This window comes from Balaenoptera musculus, chromosome 1 (assembly GCF_009873245.2).
Source record: "Balaenoptera musculus isolate JJ_BM4_2016_0621 chromosome 1, mBalMus1.pri.v3, whole genome shotgun sequence".
Taxonomy (NCBI): domain Eukaryota; kingdom Metazoa; phylum Chordata; class Mammalia; order Artiodactyla; family Balaenopteridae; genus Balaenoptera; species Balaenoptera musculus.
This window is the reverse complement of record NC_045785.1, coordinates 158,461,951-158,480,152: the sequence shown is the minus strand read 5'-3', so window position 1 is coordinate 158,480,152 and position 18,202 is coordinate 158,461,951. Positions and strand designations below refer to the sequence as shown.

General features: G+C 37.6%; 1 protein-coding gene across 3 annotated transcripts in view; it reads right to left on the bottom strand.

Moving 5' to 3' along the window:
- Nucleotides 1–229: 229 nt before the first annotated feature.
- EFCAB2 (EF-hand calcium binding domain 2) overlaps nucleotides 230–18,202 on the bottom strand; it is a 119,501-nt gene continuing 101,528 nt past the window's right edge. For 2 of the 3 annotated variants that reach the window (XM_036830908.1, XM_036830905.1), the window contains 4 exons: nucleotides 5,459–5,538; nucleotides 4,585–4,627; nucleotides 4,409–4,475; nucleotides 312–462 (listed from right to left, as the gene is read on the bottom strand). In XM_036830908.1, the coding sequence (XP_036686803.1) occupies nucleotides 347–462; nucleotides 4,409–4,475; nucleotides 4,585–4,627; nucleotides 5,459–5,538 (306 nt within the window). In that variant the 3' untranslated portion in view covers nucleotides 312–346. Of the gene's footprint in view, nucleotides 463–4,408; nucleotides 4,476–4,584; nucleotides 4,628–5,458; nucleotides 5,539–18,202 lie in introns of all 3 variants that reach the window. The other variant, XM_036830901.1, reaches the window with a different exon arrangement.

The following is an 18,202-nucleotide window of genomic DNA, read 5'->3' as shown; positions in this document are numbered from 1 at the left end:
CAAAACTTTGGGTCATTCTAATCATTCTTCATTTTGTCAGCTTAATTAATTTGAAAGTAACCTGGGTTTTATTGTAGAAAATTAGTAACAATCCATGGATAATGTTAAATATTTTAAGAATAGTTTTAAAATAATTAGCAGTTTGTCATTCCATAGGGCTAGACATACTAAATAAATTTGTGTTTTAAACTGTTATGATCACCTTTAAAAAAACAAAATATCTTGAAATAGTTGTCACAAGGCATTCATTAGCAATATGTAGGGATTATAAAATAAAATGTGAAATTAACAAGGACAAGCAATTCTTAAAATGATCTTTCAATTAGAAATGAAGTCTGTAGAGTGTTTAATTTTCATCTATCACCATCATTGTTATATAGTCCTTGTAATGAACTGAATTTGATTCTGGATCAATTGCAGCAGACAACATTTCTTCCATTTCCTCCTGAGAAAAAGGCTCACCTAGGAGGAACAAGAAGGGAAACTCATCATTTACAATCCTCTGATTTTTTTTCTTTCTCTTTCCACTAGCCCACTTACTTGCCGTGGAGCCCCACCATCCCCCATTGTGCCTCTAGTTACTCTCCCTGGGGCCATAAAGCCAGCACATCATGACAGTCCAGAGGTTCAAAGAGCACGCTGTTGGACCCCTGGCAAATTCTGGAGTTATTTTACCTTGCAGGTATCGTATCTCAAGCAACCTATAGAATCAATCGTTTCAGCCAAAACAGCAGGAGGACATGAAAACATCATAAATAAGGTTGTTTATTTACTTAAATTAAAACCACTAAAATTGCCCAAGGATTAACCTGAAGTCATAGTTTTACAGGGAGTCTAATCATTATATTTAGTAAGGGTATGAAGAAAGGATTAACTGGTTGCTATGCAGAAATGCTGAAGAAGAGATAACAGAGGTTTAAGCTATAACAATGTCTACGAATATTCTCTAACCAGGGTAGGTCAATCTAGTGATCCAGCTGCACCCAGGGACAGATGCGTTCATCAGCCATTTCAAAACAGTCCTCTTTGTTATAGTTTGGTCCAGTGCTGCTGTCAGATGAAACCACAAGTTGGAGAGAAAATCTGTGGGCTTTAGTTGGATTCAGATAATAGCTGAAGGCCATCTTGGATATTGGTTTCACCAAGATGAAAAGCAAATTCAGGAAGAACATTGGAAACACTGTCATTTATTTAAGATAGAACTTTGTGCTGATATTAAACAAAAATACAGAAACATCCAAATCACCACCTCACCCCTAAAGAGTCTTAATCCAAGCAGGTAAATTACTAAGGCCTGAGAATTACCTACCTTCTGAGTTTGTCACCTGCCACTACAAACAACGCTTTCTAAGGTGGAACTCAGTTAATAATACAGAAATTATTCAAGTGGGAATTTTTATGACAATGATGATAGTATTACCAAACAATGGGAACGTGCTTGAGTTCTTCTGAAATCATGTTTACGTCCTAAGGAAAGAAAGAATGCCTAAAATGCCTAAAAAGACAATTCCTGAATCTTTCTTATAAACTGATTGTTAAATACTAAATCCACTGCAAATGAACTTTGCTGGGCATGTAAGTCCTTATGAGAATACTGACAATAAACGTTTATCGAGAACTACCGTGCGCCAGGCACTGATCTCAGTGCTTCACAGATATTAACTAAGTTAATCTCCCAACCACCTCATGAGAGGTAAGAACTATTACCCCCACTTTCAGCTGAGGACACCAGCACACACAGAAGACAGGCAGGCAGCCCCAGCCAGTGAGTGGTGGAACTGGATCTGCACGCTAGCAGTCCAACTCGAGGTCCAGGACCCACACTTGACTGCTTGGAACAAGGTTTTGCTCACAGTGAAATACGGAAGGTGGTCACTGCTTCCTCAGGCAAGGAAAGAGATACATAGTATTTGATTAAGGATGGGAGGAAAACAGCTTAAGGATTAAAAGCACAAGCTTGGGAGCCAGACTGCCTGGGTTCAAATGCTCTACTGTCTCATTAGGTTTAAGACCCCAGGCAAGTCACTTAACCTCTCTGTGTCTCAGTTTTCCTGTCTGTAAAATGCAGATGATAATAATACTACCTATCTCATAGGCTTGTTATGAGAATTAAGTGTTATTATTTGAATAGCACTTAGAACATTGCCTGGCACATAGGCAGCAATATGTGTTTGTTCAAAAAGTTTTTTTCAAGATCTTCCCTGCTGCTAAATGCTGTCTGACACAATACACATACCTGGACACATGTGGACTTCTATCTTGTAGGAACTTGATTCTATGTGATTTATTATGTTCACCATACAACATCCTGGGCATTTAGAATGCACATTCTCAAAGTGATTAATATTCTATGGACACTGAAAAGTTGCACTGTCTCTGTATCCACTGCAGTCTGTTTCTGATTCCTCTGTTTCAGTCAGTAGCACTACCGTAATACCCGTCATCCAGGCCAAAGCCTTGTTACTTTTGACTCAGCTCCCATCTTCATCCCCGGCACTCTGTTACTCACCACGACCTGTGGATCCTTCTGTAGACAGTCCTATTGTATCAGTCCCTTCTTTCCATTCCCATTGCCACTGCCAGATACAGCCCTTCAAAATGCTGAACTAGCCTCCTAACTGGTCTCCCCAGTCTCTCCTCTTTCTCGCTCATCTCACAGACCTACCAGCACCAGATTAACCTTCCCACAATCTCTCTTGCATTGTGTGATTCACCTGCTCAGAACCCTACGATGCTTCTCCATTGCCCGCAGGATGAATGCTCCTGAGCCCCGGCCTCCGCAGTCTAGTCCCGGTCAATCGACCTAGATTCATTTCCTACCGTTTGCCAACAAGACCCTCTGGGCCCTGTCTTCTCACAGGCTCCCGAAATATCGTGCTCATTCCCACCTCCCAGTTTTTGTTCATACTTTTTATCAGTCTATGTCTCCCCCTCTTCAGCCCCTTCACCCATTCTACATTCACCTCCTCACTCATTCATTAATTCAACCAACATTCGCTGAGACTTACTATGCGTGGGAGGTGCTACAATGCGGAAGATTTTACCCCTGCTCTCAATAACCCACCCAGGGAATTCTACCATCTTAACAAACCTATTTTCTCTTTAAGTCTTCCCAGACCAAGCTTTCCAGGCTGGTCCAGCCCACATTGATCTTCTGATACTCACTTTTTTCTACTGTCTTATATTTTGAATTGTTTTATAAGTTGGTTTTATTTCCTCCAATAAATTTCCTTGAGAAAGGGAGCCGATTTTAGTATCATTACCTCTCGCTGTGCTTGGTATCCCTCACCTACACAGTGTCATACTAATGACATTGAACTGTTTCGGCTGTTTTGACGAAATCCATATTGCCTAATATAACCTAGGATTTACTTCCCTTAAAGTAATTCCTAGGCTGGTGCTTTGAAACATAACATTTCCATCAAAGTTAACCCCTAAGATAATTTTAACAAGGTCATGAGTTCTTGGATGGCAGTTATGACGATCATGCCACTCTTACTCTCACCCCCTGTATTCTCACCTAACGGTGGATCAAGTCAAAAATGGTCCAATCAGTGGCACGTGGAGATGCAGTCTTAATCTTCCCGACTCAAAATTCCCTGCACTTCTGATTGTCTCAAGTGATTAGCAACTCTGAATCATTCAGGACTCATCTATGAACTAGTGAACTGAACAGAGACAGAGCTCTAACTTTATACAGGAAGGGGGGGAGTGACCAATATGAGAATGGCTTCAAAAGAATGTCCATTAGGCTACTGACATTCAGGGGAAAACAGATTTACACATCAGCCTAAGCAGAGAGAATTCCTAAAGGAAATATGTTGGCATATATAGGTGTGCATATATATGCATGTATGTGTGTGTGTGCATGTGTGTGTGTGCATGCATGTGTGCACAGTTCAAGTGCAAAGCAAATATATATGGTACCATTAGCATAAAAAACTGAAAAATTTTATGTGAATTCATATTTATTTGAGGATGTATTATCCCTAATTTCACCAACTGAAAAGTTTTTTAAAAAAGGAATTTTCATAGACTCCAATTCAAATCTTCTATCTAGTAACAAGCACTAATTTATAGTGATTGAAAGTTCATTTTTTCCTGGTGGCATACCCTTTATTCTGGAAATACTCTAAGTGAACGGAATGACTTCAATTTATAGAAGTATCATTATACTTTACAAAATCCTGTAAGGCAATAATCCATCTCCGCTTAACTTACTCTTTGCCCTCTTACCCCCTACAAATCAGAAACCACACCGAAACCAAAATAATAAGAAGGGGAAATAACTCCTTTTAACTGGAATGACTGATTTTAAAGTATCCCCTAAATTTTTGCCTAATTGTTTTTAAATTATTAATCACTTAAATAATTTACTGTTATAAGGTAAGTAATAAATCACTCTCACCTTCTTCAGTCATATACTTGATCAATTCTTCCTTAGAAAGAAACCCATGTTTAGCTGGATCTAACACCTAGGGGGAAAGAAAAGATAGATATTATATTTTTTGTTTGGTGAATAAATTCTACATGATGAATTTTTCACGTAAATATAAATATATATAAAATCTGGAATTTACACACCTCAAAAGCTCGAAGAAGGATATCTTCCGGAATTGGTCTATATCTAATTATGCAATAAAAGGAGTAAATGCCACAGTATTTAGCTCAGTCTCTACGTAACAAATGATCACATTAAAAAAAAAAAAAAAGCTGCTAACATACTAGGATATTTAATAATACTTCCCGCACTGAAATATTTTTGGATACCTAGACGATAAAGTTGAAAGTACTCCACACCCACAAGGAACACTTAGTCAAAAATCACTGGAATGTTTGATGTTATCTGTTAGCTTTTTCATTATTGTGGAAAATAATCCGAACAAAACTTGTTCCCATTATTATCTGCTCCCAGGTAGATGAAGTTACATGCACTGAGACCCTGTGGGATGCACGGGAGGCCAGGAAGCTGGAGCACAGGGAGCGAGGAGGAGAATATTTTCAGATGATGCTGGAGAGAAACAGCGACCAGAACGTGCAGGGCGCTACCATCCATGAAAGTGACTTTGGTTATTTTTGTTTATTTGGGAACAAAATTTCTACAGTAAACCAACTATGGTAAGCTAATGCTACACTTTCTCCAGAAAAATAATTAGGGTTAATTCTTATTTATCATTGATAATTCAAAACAGAAGATAATAAGAATGTTGTTGATTTATGCTTTTTGCAGCTTATTTGCTGTTTAATTACACTTTGCTTATTAGATTAATACTGAAGTGGTTGATACTTCGGAGCACATACCAACCAGCAGTTCAGAAGTATAGAGGAAAATTAGAAGGAAGCTATCCTATGATAAATATTGGTTGAGTATAACATATAAAGTGAAAAAGCCAAGTGTTTTGAAATTAGTGCAAGTCCAATCATTACCTTACCTTGACAATTGCACTTATTTTCTTACCTTCTTTCCAGTAGTACTTCAGTCATCACTGGAAGAAATTTTTCAAATCGAATGTATCCAGTGGGTTCTTCTTCCTCCACCTAAACATTCAATAAAAAATAGCCACTTATTCATTCAACAAATGTATTGAACAACTACTTTTTTCCAAGCACTGTGCCAAGTGCTGGGGATTTGATAATGAGCATCCTTGGGCATGGTCCCCACTGACAGCATTTATATGCTGGGGGTAGAGACATATATCCATCAACAAACAACAAAGCTGAGTGTCTAATTATAAGTTTATGTTAAGTACAATGAAGTAAAGGAGCATAGAATAAAGAAAACTTTTCTGGGCCAAATCATCAGGAAAGGCATTCATGAAGAAATCACACTTGAGGTGACTTATAAAGGAGGGTAGAAGATAATCAGACAAAGACAGCAGGGAAGACGCTCCCAGGGAGATGAGATTACAAGACCCTGTGGGATGCGCTGGAGGCCAGGAGGCTGGAGCACAGGGAGCGAGGAGCAGAATATTTTCAGATGAGGCTGGAGAGAGAAACAGGGACCAGAACATGCAGGGCGCTACCATCCTTGAAAGTGACTTTGGTTATTAACCTAAGACACTGTTACCCTAAATTACTGAAGGTCTCATAGATGTGTGTCTGAAAGATCACACTGGTTGTAGGTGAGGCAGCTTCTGCTGTAGTCTAAGCAGATATGACAAGGGCTTGGATTAGAGTGGTGGCCATGGAGAGAGAAGTGGGTGCTTTCAAGAAATATTTAAGAAGTAAAATCAGTAAAACCTGGCGCAGCATCTATTAAGTGCAAGGATAAGAAAAAAAGAGGCGTCAAGGACAACTCCCAGGATTCTGACTTGCACAAATGGGATGGAGTAATGTTTTTCCCCGAGATAAGGAACACTGGGTAAGAGACCAGGTTAGGGGACCAATCTCAATCTCAAGGACTAAAATATCTATCGAATCACTGTAATATTTATTAAATAGCCAGATGGCCTGTGGAACATTGTTATATCACCACTAATTAAGAGAATTTTTGGTACCCAGCACCATTAGATGAGAATGAGGAAGACTCATGCCCACAAGGTTCAACTTGGATGGTGTGGCTGACAATACGCTATTGACTTTAACTTTCATGTCACGCTATCTATGAGGGGCTGTAAATTTTCCACTCCCTTTCAAAAATTCTATTAAAAGGCTCACACATCCCAGTTCAACAGTGGAGATTTTTAAAGATTTATTCTTTGAGCAAAAGATAAGGAATCTATAGGTGCTGCTAAGTGGAACACACTGTCATCAGATGACAACTATTTTTGAATGTTTATACTAGATTCTTACCTAGTATGAGCGAAGCCCTTGGACTCCACTATCAGCAAAAAATGTCATCCATCTAATGACAGAATGACGTGTTTCAGAACTTCTGAGCCCACCAATACGCGAACAATTATTTTCAGCTGCCTCTAGATCCAAGGCAAGCTTTTTGCAAATTAAGGTTCATATGGCTCCGATGTGCCTGAGTAGCACTCTGTAACTCCCAACCCCACAAGCCTCTTAAAAATAAAATGTCCATCTCATGAGACTGCCGCTGGAGGGATAATTTTTAAATTACAATGTTGAGTTTCTATTCTGATTAATCCAGAAATCTGTTCCAGAAGCTAGAGCAATGGTTTGTTTCCCTTTCCCTACCCCCAACAAACCACTGCAGAGCAAACAGTCTTGACCTTGAAAGATCAAAGCTCCTCTTTAATTTCTGAGCATCCTCATTAACCTACAAACTGTTTTTAGTTTTTCTAAAGGGAGTTCAACTCTACAGCACTCTCTCCATCACATGAGAATTCACAAACACATACTATGTGCCTCATAATGCTTCGCCCCCATCGCCACGCTCCTGCACAACTTCCACAAGCCCTTGGTGCTCTGAACATGGGTGAAAATGTTGCAGGTCATTCTGGCCTGATAGATCTGTGTAGACCCAAAACTCCACAAAAATAATAAGTTAAAGCAAATCTCCACTAAATCAGGATAGCAGATGAGGCATACATTTTCCTTAGCTTTTTTTTTTTTTTTTTTTTTTAAAGAGGGATAATGAACAAACAGGGGACTTGGGGTTAAAAAAAGTAAGAAGAAAAAATGTGTAAGTCCATCTTCAACTTGGGCAGATTGTGAAAATCTTTCTATGACTCAACACTGTCCTCTAGAGGCCACATCTAATCTGTTCTTTTGTACTAAAAGACGTACAAGCAATGGCATAAAAACAATACAATTATATGATATTTCTAAATACAGCATTAATGAACTGTATAATATACACTATATACTACTTTATATTATAAAAAGTTTTTTATTCTTTAAATAAATTTATTTTTGAATAGTTTTAGATTTACAGAAAACTTGCAAAGATAGTAGAGAGTTCCCATATACCACCCCACCCCGCCCCAGTTTCCTCTATTGTTTACCCTTTCCTTACTATGGGACAACTATACTTGGTTCATTGTCACAACTAATGAACCAATACTGACACATTATTATTTACTAAACTTTATGCTTTATTTGGATTCCATTGGTTTTCTAAAAGGCATTTTAGGGAATTCCCTGGCGGTCTAGTGCTTAGGACTCTGTGCTCTCACTGCCGACGGTCTGGGTCCAATCCCTGGTCAGGGAACTAAGATCTTACAAGCTGTGCAGCATGGCCAAAAAGTAAAAATAAAATAAATAAGTTAAGTTTAAAAAAATAAAAGGCATTTTAAAAAATCTGGTACATTCCTCTACCATAAAAGAGAAACAAGAAGAGTAGGGTAGAATACCATTCTTGGCAATCTGGAAATGAGTGGGTAGAGGGAGGATAAGAGGTGGTTCTATTATTTCTGGTGCAGGACAAACTAGTTAACTTTATGAGGCCATGAGTAAGACAGGACAAAAACACTACTTTCTAGAAATGTTATGCAATGATGGCTCAATGATTATTTAAATCCACATATTAAAATGCCTTTAAGATTTAATAGAAATATATCAAATATTGAACCATTCTTTATATTGTATATATACATATATAGATAGGTAGAGTTATGGGTTGAGTTGTATGTTCCCAAAATTCATATGTTGGAGTCCTAACCCCTAGTACCTCGGAATGTGACTTATTTGGAGAGAGGGTACTCACTGAGGTAATCAAGTTAAAATGAGGTCATTAGGGTGGGCCCTAATCAAATATGACTGACGTCGTTATAAAAAGGAGAAATTTGGACACAGAGACAAGCACACAGGGAGAACGTCATGTGAACATGAAGACAAGCCATCTACAAGCCAAGGAGAAAGGCCTGGAACAGATCCTTCTCTCATGGCCAACAGAAGGAACCAACCTTGCCAACAACTTAATTCTGTACTTCTAACCTCCAGAACTGTGAGACAATAAACTTCTGTTGTTTAAGCCACTGTTTGTGGTACTTTGTTACAGCAGCTCTAGCAAACTTTATACACACACACACAAACACACACACACGCACATTGTTGTGAAGCTTACATGAGATATGACATAAAGGTTCTTTGTGAACCTTGAATTACTATGATTATCATTATTTCAATCAATAGTGTACACACTTCTGATTCTATATCATGCAAAGATACCTCATCCGAAAAGAATCAATCTCTGGTGCTAAAATTTTAGACACATCCTCCTTGACCCACCATATGGACCTAACTTTTTACAGAAGTTTGATCTTGCTTCCTATCTGTAAAATGTCACATGGAATGTGACGTGAATGTATTAAACTGCTGGGCTAATATCTTGTCCCTCGAGCCCTGGATCCCTGCCTAGAGGACAGGGTATGCGGATTAGCAGCAGTGATGTCTCCACCTTTGCTGTTCCCCTACATGCTTCTTGGACTGATAGGAGAAGGAGAGTAATAGACAGCCACCAAACACCTCCCTCCTCTTCAAAGACAAAAACAAACAAAACAAATATACCTTGTTACTACAAACATGAATGAGGCAAAGTAAATTATAATCTAGTCTGTTTCATCTAAGAGAAAGGCTTATGAGCTTGAAAGGAGGTAATAATTAGAAAGTAACCTCAGTAGCATTTATGAATGCAAAGGAAATAAAACCTCTTTGCAGGAAGATCCTCAGCTTAGCCTTCAAGTACCATTTATAGTGAATTCATCTTAATAGCCTGCCAGCAGGTGTCCGCCCTGATACACCTGGCTTCTCCTCCTCCAAAGAACTATGGTGGTAGAGGCGACCTGAAGACACTGCCTCCTTGCTACACAAAAGGGCTACCTCCACAAGGCTAGCTAGCATAGTGCCTTCAGACAGTCCACAGTCTCTTTGCATCCTTGTGCCCAATACAGAGAAGTCTCAATAAATACGTAAATACTGTGGGATATTTTTTTAAAAGCAACATTTATCTAAGTTTCAAAGCACGAGGCAAATACTGTTTCTCACTCTACTTTGGTAAAAGTCAATTTTCTTAATCTGTTTTGCTTCTGAGGAAATTCGGGCACAGGGAAGTGAAGTGCCTATCTTGGTCCTCAAAGTCGGTCAGGTGTTCTGATGGGATCATAGCCCAGGGTTCTTTCTCCCATTCCCATAGTGAAATCATCAGGCCATCTCTTTTCTCATTAAAGCATTATTTATTTTAATGCTGAACTCACTGATAGGTATAATAAAACACAGTGAAAATTCATTTCTCCCCAGTGACATACAATCAGTCAATAAACTGAACTATTTCATGCTTCAAGAAAGCAAGATAACACCAGTAGTTAAGATGGTTTATAAAGCACATACATTTCATCTAGCTCCAGGTCACCAAATAAGATACACACATGATTTTTTAAAACTACTTATAGTAAAAAATATAAAAACAAGGAGATAAGGAGATACTTCAAGTTCGACTTGAATACCACATATACAAATTTGGACATAAATCACGTTTCAAAACCAAAACACAAATACAATTTAGAAAATATTTCTCTACTTTGGATAGAATAAAATAATAACAAAAATTCACTGGCATTTGCCAATTATATTATCTTCACAAATAAAAAACCTGAAAGCTACCTACTTTAGAAAAATTATTTACTCCAAACATTCCAGAGGCTGTTGTGTAAAAATTGGGATATGTACTTCTTTGGGGTAATAAGTCTCTTTCTTAGTACTGGAAGTATCAAAAAAGACTGAATCATCTTTTGGCTGGACTATCAGAGAGTCTAAGAATCAACAGGAGGCTAAACCATGTGATCAGTAAGGTCCCTTCCAACTGTAAGTTTCTATAATTTGAAGCGATGGGGGGAGTTCAGTGGCTGTCAAGCCATTAATTTCCCCATTTTATCCTCAGGTCAGGGTTGGGGTGGGGAGGGTAAGAGGCTCCAGCTACACTAATTGTTTCACACCCTTCAGTTTCATTTTCTCTCCACGGAGGCACTGAGTGTCCCTCCCTACTCCTAGTAGAGCCCTCTCCTATTTGACAGAGGCAGTAAGTATTGAAGCAATTACCACTAAGGTAATCCCCTACCAATTTATATCAAAAGCAATTGTTTAAAATTGTGTTGCAATAAGACTGGAGGAAAAGCTCTATCCTGGGTTGAGATTTGGTTAAGATTTGGTTAGCACAATAAATATGCAAATACTGTATAAACTTTATTAGGTCCATAGATATATTTAAAATCACATTTATAACAACATGTTAATTTAAAAATATCACTGTGTTTATATTTTATGAAGCAATTTTACTCAAACTCTCTACGTATCTTCAACAACAGACTTTCTGGGTTTTTAAAATATTTATTTATTTATTTAATCTATTTATTTGACTGTGCCAGGTCTTCGTTGCGGCATGTGGGATCTTCGTTGCAGCATGCGGGATCTTTAGTTGCGGTACACTAACACTTAGTTGTGGCATGTGCGATCTAGTTCCTTGACCAGGGATCAAATCTGGGCCCCCTGCATTGGGAACATGGAGTCTTAGCCACTGGACCACAGGGAAGTCCCTAGACTTTCTGTTTCTAAGAGTTTGACTACTTTAGATACCTCATGTAAGTGGAATCATGAAGTATTTGTATTTTTTGTGACTAGCATTTTCACATATCATAATATCTCCAAGTTTCATTCATGTTACTGTATATGACAGGATTTCCTTCTTAAAATGTTACTTTTTAAAAATTAGATAATAGTATGGAAGAATCATCTTGATGTAATATTGAGCAAAAAAGGTAAAATATTATGGTTGTGTTCGAGTGATGGATACAAGAGAGATCACTCCCCTACTTTTTTCTTGTCCAATTTTAATCAGCATGTATTTTTTTAAATAATGAAATTTTTGTAATAACATGGAAAATCGTTGTGATATAATTAGGGAAAAAAGCAAGGTTCAAAACTGTATATTCCGAAATGTACTATAAGATTACTGTCATGTTAAAACCATGTACAGGAAAATAATATGGGAGGAAGCGCACTGAAATACTAACAAGGATTATATTAAGGTGATGGATTGGGGGTGTGGCCAAGATGGCAGAGTAGGAAGGCCCTAAGCTCACACCTTCCCAAAGGCACACCAAAATTACAACTACTTACAAAGCAGCTCCCTATGAGAATTATTTGAAGACTATCAGGAAAGACTTTTCACAACTAAAGATATAAAGAAGTAACCATAACAAGACAGGTAGGAGGGCTGGAGACACTGTATTGCCAGAACCCATACCCCTAGGTAGGTAGCCCACAAACAGGAGGATACTCACAATTGCAGAGGTTCCCCCCAAGGAGCAAAAGGTTCAAGCCCCATGCTGGGCTCCCTAGCTCAGGGGTCCTGCACCCCTGAAGATGAGCCCCCAGAATGTCTGACTTTGTGTATAAGAGAGCTGGAGGGCTTTAGGAAACAGAGACTCCACTCTTAAAGGGCACACATAAAATCTCACACACTCCGAATCCTAGCACAGAGGCAGTAGTTTGAAAGAAGCCTGGGTCAGACCCACCTGCTAATCTTGGAGAGCATCTCAAAGAGGCAGGAAGCAGCTGGACTTCCAAGGGATGAAGACACTGGCAGCAGCCATTTCTGGGAGCTTCTTCTACCACAATGACACCAGCACCGGCAAGTGCCATTTGGAATCCTCCCTCTAGCATATTCGTGCTGGGGGCTTATCCACCCACCAGTGAGCTGGCAGCAGCCCCTCCCTAACGCCCCTCCCCAGGCCATACAGACAGCCTCGGATGGACCAAGCCCTGCCCTCCAGTGGGCCGGCAGCGGTTGCCTTCCCTCACCAGGCTGCTCAGCCAACCACACAGGAAGCCTACCCCACCCTCCAGCAGCACCACAGCCACTGCAGGAGGCAGGGCTTTGCAGCCAACTGGGCTGGGGACCAGCCCCGCTTACCAGCATGCCCACAGTAGTCAGCCCTGCCATAGTAGAAGGGCACACGCAGCCCACATAGGGGGGCATATAGCTCTGGTGACCAGAGGGGACTGTGCTGCTGGGCCCCATGGGACTCTCCTACATAAGGCCACTACTCCAAGATTGGGAAACAAAACTGGCCTACCTAATACATAGAAATAAACAAAGAGAATTAGGCAAAATGAAGAGACTGTAACAAGAGACAAAGAAGGACATTATATAATGATAAAAGGATCAACCCAACAAGAAGATATAACAACTGTAAATATATATTCACCAAACACAGGAGCACCTAAATACATAAAGCAAATATTAACAGACATAAAAAGAGAAATCAACAGTAATACAATAGTAGGGGACATTAACACCCCACTTTCATCAATGGACAGATCATCTAGACAGAAAATCAATAAGGAAATACAGACCTTAAATAACACATAAGACCAAGTGGACTTAATTGATATTTATAGAGCTTTCCACCCAAAAGCAGCAGAATACATTCTTTTCAAGGGCACATGGAACATTCTCCAGGATAGATCACATGCTAGGCCACAAAACAAGCCTTGGTAAATTTACAAAAATTGAAATCATATCAAGCATCTTTTCCAACCACAGTGCTATGAGGCTAGAAATCAATTACAAGAAAAAATCTGCAAAAAAACACAAACATATGGAGGCTAAACAATATGCTACTAAACAACCAGTGGATCACTGAAGAAATCAAAGAGGAAATAAAAAAACACCTAGAGACAAATGAAAGTGCAAACATGATGATCCAAAACCTATGGGCTCAGCAAAAGCAGTTCTAAGAGGTAAGTTTATACTGATACAAGGTTACCTTAGGAAACAAGAAAAATCTCAAATAAACAATCTAACCTTACACCTAAAGCAACTAGAGAAAGAAGAACAAACAAAACCCCAAGTTAGTAGAAGGAAAGAAATCATAAAGACCAGAGCAGAAATAAATGAAATAGAGTAAAAAAAAAAAAAAAAAATCAATGAAACTAAAAGCTGGTTCTTTGAAAAGATAAACAAAATTGATAAACCTTTAGCCAGACTCATCAAGAAGAAATGAGAGGGCCCAAATAAATAAAATCAGAAATGAAAGAGAAGTTACAACTGCACACAGAAATACAAATGATCATGAGAGATTACAATTTTACACCAGTAAAATAAACAATCTAGGAAAAATGGATAAATTCCTAGAAACATACAATCTCCCAAGACTGAATCAGGAAGAAATAGAAAATATGAACAGACCAATTACCAGTAATGAAATCGAATCAGTAATATAAAAACTCCCAGCAAACAAATGTCCAGGATCAGAAGGTTCACGGGTGAATTCTACAAAACATTTAAAGAGGAGTTAACATTTATCCTTCTCAAACTATTCCAAAAAAATTGAATAGAAAGGAACATTCCATGAGGACAGAATCACCTTAATACCATAACCAGACAAAGACACCACAAAAAGAGAAAATTACAGGCCAGTATCACTAATGAACATAGACACAAAAATTCTCAACAAAATGTCAGCAAACCAAATTAACAATACATTAAAAGGATCATACACCATGATCAAGTGGGATTTATCCCAGGGATGCAAGGATGGTTCAATATTTGCAAATCAATCAATTTGCAATTTGAAACACCACATTTAAAAACTGAATAAAAATCATATCATCTCAATAGATGCAGAAAAAGCTTTTGACAAAATTCAACATCCGTTTATGATACAAACTTTCAATAAAATGGGTATAGAGGGAATATACCTCAACATAAGAAAGGCCATATATGACAAACCCACAGCCAACATCATACTCAATGGTAAAAAGCTGAAAGTATTTCTTCTAAGATCAGAAACAAGACAAGAATGCCTACCCCTGCCACTTTTATTCAACATAATATTGGAAGTCCTAGCCACAGCAATCAGACCAGTGTACACAATATCACACTGTGCACAATACCACAGAATATGTGTACAAATAAAATACTGTCTTGATTACTGCAGCTTCATGTAAATTTGCAATGAGGTAGTGTAAGTCCAACTTTGCCCTTTCTTGTCAAAATTATTTCAGTTGTTCTAGGTCTTTCACTTTTCCATTCAAATTTTAGAATCAGCTTGTAAATTTCTTCAAAAAAGCTGTGATTTGGCTGAAAATGTACTGAATCTATAGATCTGAGAAGAACTGTCATCTTAAAAATATTGAGCTTTCTAATTCACAAACAGGTATATCTATGCATTTATTTAGATCTTAATTTCCCTCAATAATGTTTGCTGTTTTCAGTGTTTAAGTCTCACCTTTGTTAAATTTCATTATTTCACTTTTTATGCTATTGTAAATGGAACTGCTTGCTTAACTTCATTTTTCTAATTGTTAATTTCTAGTTTATAGAAATATAATTAATTTTGTATGTTGACTTTGTAGCCTGTGACCTGGCTAAATTCATATATTAGTTCTAATGGCTTTTAGTAAATTCCTTAGGATCTTCTAGATGAACAATCGTGTTGTTTGAAATAAAGACAGTTTTACTTCTTATTTTCCAAACTGTGTATTTTTTATTGTTTCTTGCCTTGTTGCACTGGCTAAGACTTCAAGTACTATGATGAATAGGAGTGATGAACATAGACATTCCTGATTTTAGGTAAAAAGCATTGAGCTTTCACCACTGAGTAAGATGTTAGCCTTAGGTTTTTTTGTAGAGGTCCTCAGCCAGGTTGAGAAGCTTCCTTTATTCTTAGTTTGCTGGATATTTTTATCTTCAATGGGTGTTGAATTTTTTCAGTGTTTTTTTCTGTATTTACTGAAATGATCATATGGTTTATCTACTTTGTCCTGTTAATGTAGTAAATTACATTGATTGATGTTAAGCCAACCTTAAATTTCTGGGATAAACCCCACCTGCTCAAGATGTATCATCCTTTTTAACATATTTTTGAAATTGATTTGGTAAAATTTTATTAAGGATTTTTTGCATCTATGTTAATAAGGTCTATAGTTTTCTTTTCTTGTAATATGATTGTCTGGTTTTGGTATCAGAGTAATACTAGCCTCAGAAAATGAGTTGGAAAAGTGTTGTTTCCTATAATATTTTCAGAAAGATTTTTGTATAGAATTGGTACTACTTCCATAAATGTTTGAGAAAATTCACCAGTGAAGTCATCTGAATCTCTAGCTTTCTTTGTGGGAAATTTTTAATTATAAATTTAATTTTGGTAATTGATATGAGACTATTCAAATTCTCCAGTTTTTCTTGGGTCAGTTTTGGTAATTTTTGTCTGTCAGGGAATCGGTCCAGTTATCTAAGTTGCCAGATTTATTGGCATAAAGTTTTTCATAATGTTTCCTTATTATCCTCTTAAAATGTTTGAAGGATAATGATAACCCCTCCATTATCTTTTTTTTTTTTTTTTACACAGAAGTTACTCTTTAATTTTTGCTTCAAGAAGCAGGGACCAGTGACTACAGATCTCATACTATTAAGAATTGGTAGAAGGGAAATTTCATAATTGAATTGAAAGATTATTTTTTAATTTTTATTGCAGTATAGTTGATTTACAATGTTGTGTTAGTTTCAGGTATATAGAAAAGTGATAGATATATATATATACTCTTTTTCAGATTCTTCTCCATTATAGGTTATTACAAGATATTGAGTATAGCTCCCTGTGCTTTCCTTTAATCTTGACACTGGTAATTTGTATCTTGATGTCCTTAGCTATAAGTTTATCAATTGTATTTGAAAAGACCAGTAATTTGCTTTCAGTGATTTTCTCTGTTCATCTTGTATTTCACTGATTTCTGCACTTTATAATTTTCTTCCTTCTATTTATACTGGGTTTACATTGCTCTTCTTTTTCTGGTTTCTTAAGATGAGAATTTAGATAATTACTTTTAGATCTTTTTGTCTTTTCTAATATAAACACTTAAAGTGGTAAACTGTCCCCTAAGTGCTGCTTTACCTGCATGACACAAAGTTTGACACACTGTATCTTCATTATTGTTCAGGGAAAAATATTTTCTAATTCCCCTTGTGATTTCTTCTTCGATTCGTGCGTTATTTAGAAGTATGCTGCTTAGGGACTTCCCTGGCGGTCCAGTGGTTAAGGCTTCACCTTCCAATGCTGGGGATGCGGGTTCGATCCCTGGTCAGGGAGCTAGGATCCCACATGCCTCAGGGCCAAAGGACCAAAACATAAAACAGAAGCAATACTGTAGCACAGTATTGCTTTAAAAGTGGTCCACATTAAAAAAATCTTAAATAAAAAAAAGTATGTTGCTTAATTCCAAGTATTTGAGGATTTCCTAGTGATATTATTCTCAGTTGATCTTTATTTAATTCTTTTTTTTTTTGGTATCAGAAAACATATCCTGTATGATTTTAATTTTTAAAAATCTGTTATGACTTGTTTTATGGCCCAGTACTTAATCTATCTTAATGAACATCCCATGTACACTTGGAAAGAATATGTGTTTTGTGGTTGTTGGGGGTAGTGTTCTATAAATATCAATTAGGTCAGAATGGTTGATGGTGTTGTTTGTATCTTCTATATCTTTGCTGATATTTTATGTAGCTGTTCTATCAATTACTTAGAGAGGGTTACTGAAATCTTCCTCTGTGATTGTGGAATTGTCTGTTTTTCCCTCTAATCTGTCCATTTCTGCTTCCTGTATACTAAAGCTCTGTTATTAGGTACGTAGACATTTATGATTTTTAAAACTTCCTGATGAATTGACCTTTTTAAAAAATTATTAGCACCTTTAATTATTATTTATTTATTTATTTATTTATGGCTGTGTTGGGTCTTCCTTTCTGTGCGTGGGCTTTCTCTAGTTGTGGCGAGCGGGGGCCACTCTTCATTGCGGTGTGTGGGCCTCTCACTATCGCGGCCTCTCTTGTTGCGGAGCACAGGCTCCAGACGCGCAAGCTCAGTAGTTGTGGTTCACGGGCCTAGTTGCTCCGCGGCACGTGGGATCTTCCCAGACCAGGGCTTGAACCCGTGTCCCCTGCATTAGCAGGCAGATTCTCAACCACTGTGCCACCAGGGAAGCCCGAATTGACCTTTTTTTAAAATCACTGTGCAATGTAATAATCTCACCAACATTGGTATTATTTTCCAAACATCTTTTAGTTCTCCTTTGTAATTACTTTAAATTCTCCATAATACCACTTAGGTTTGAACTTTAAGGGATGTAGACCTCTAAATATCCTTTCCACTTGTACTAAAATGCCATTATCTCCTCCCAGCTCTTGCACACTGAAGATCCTAGATAGCTCTAAATTAATATTAAAGGAAGAATTGTTTAGTAACCTGTATGTTGGCAAAATTTTTATTAACGTTTCTCACAGTTGCTGGGTTTTGTGATA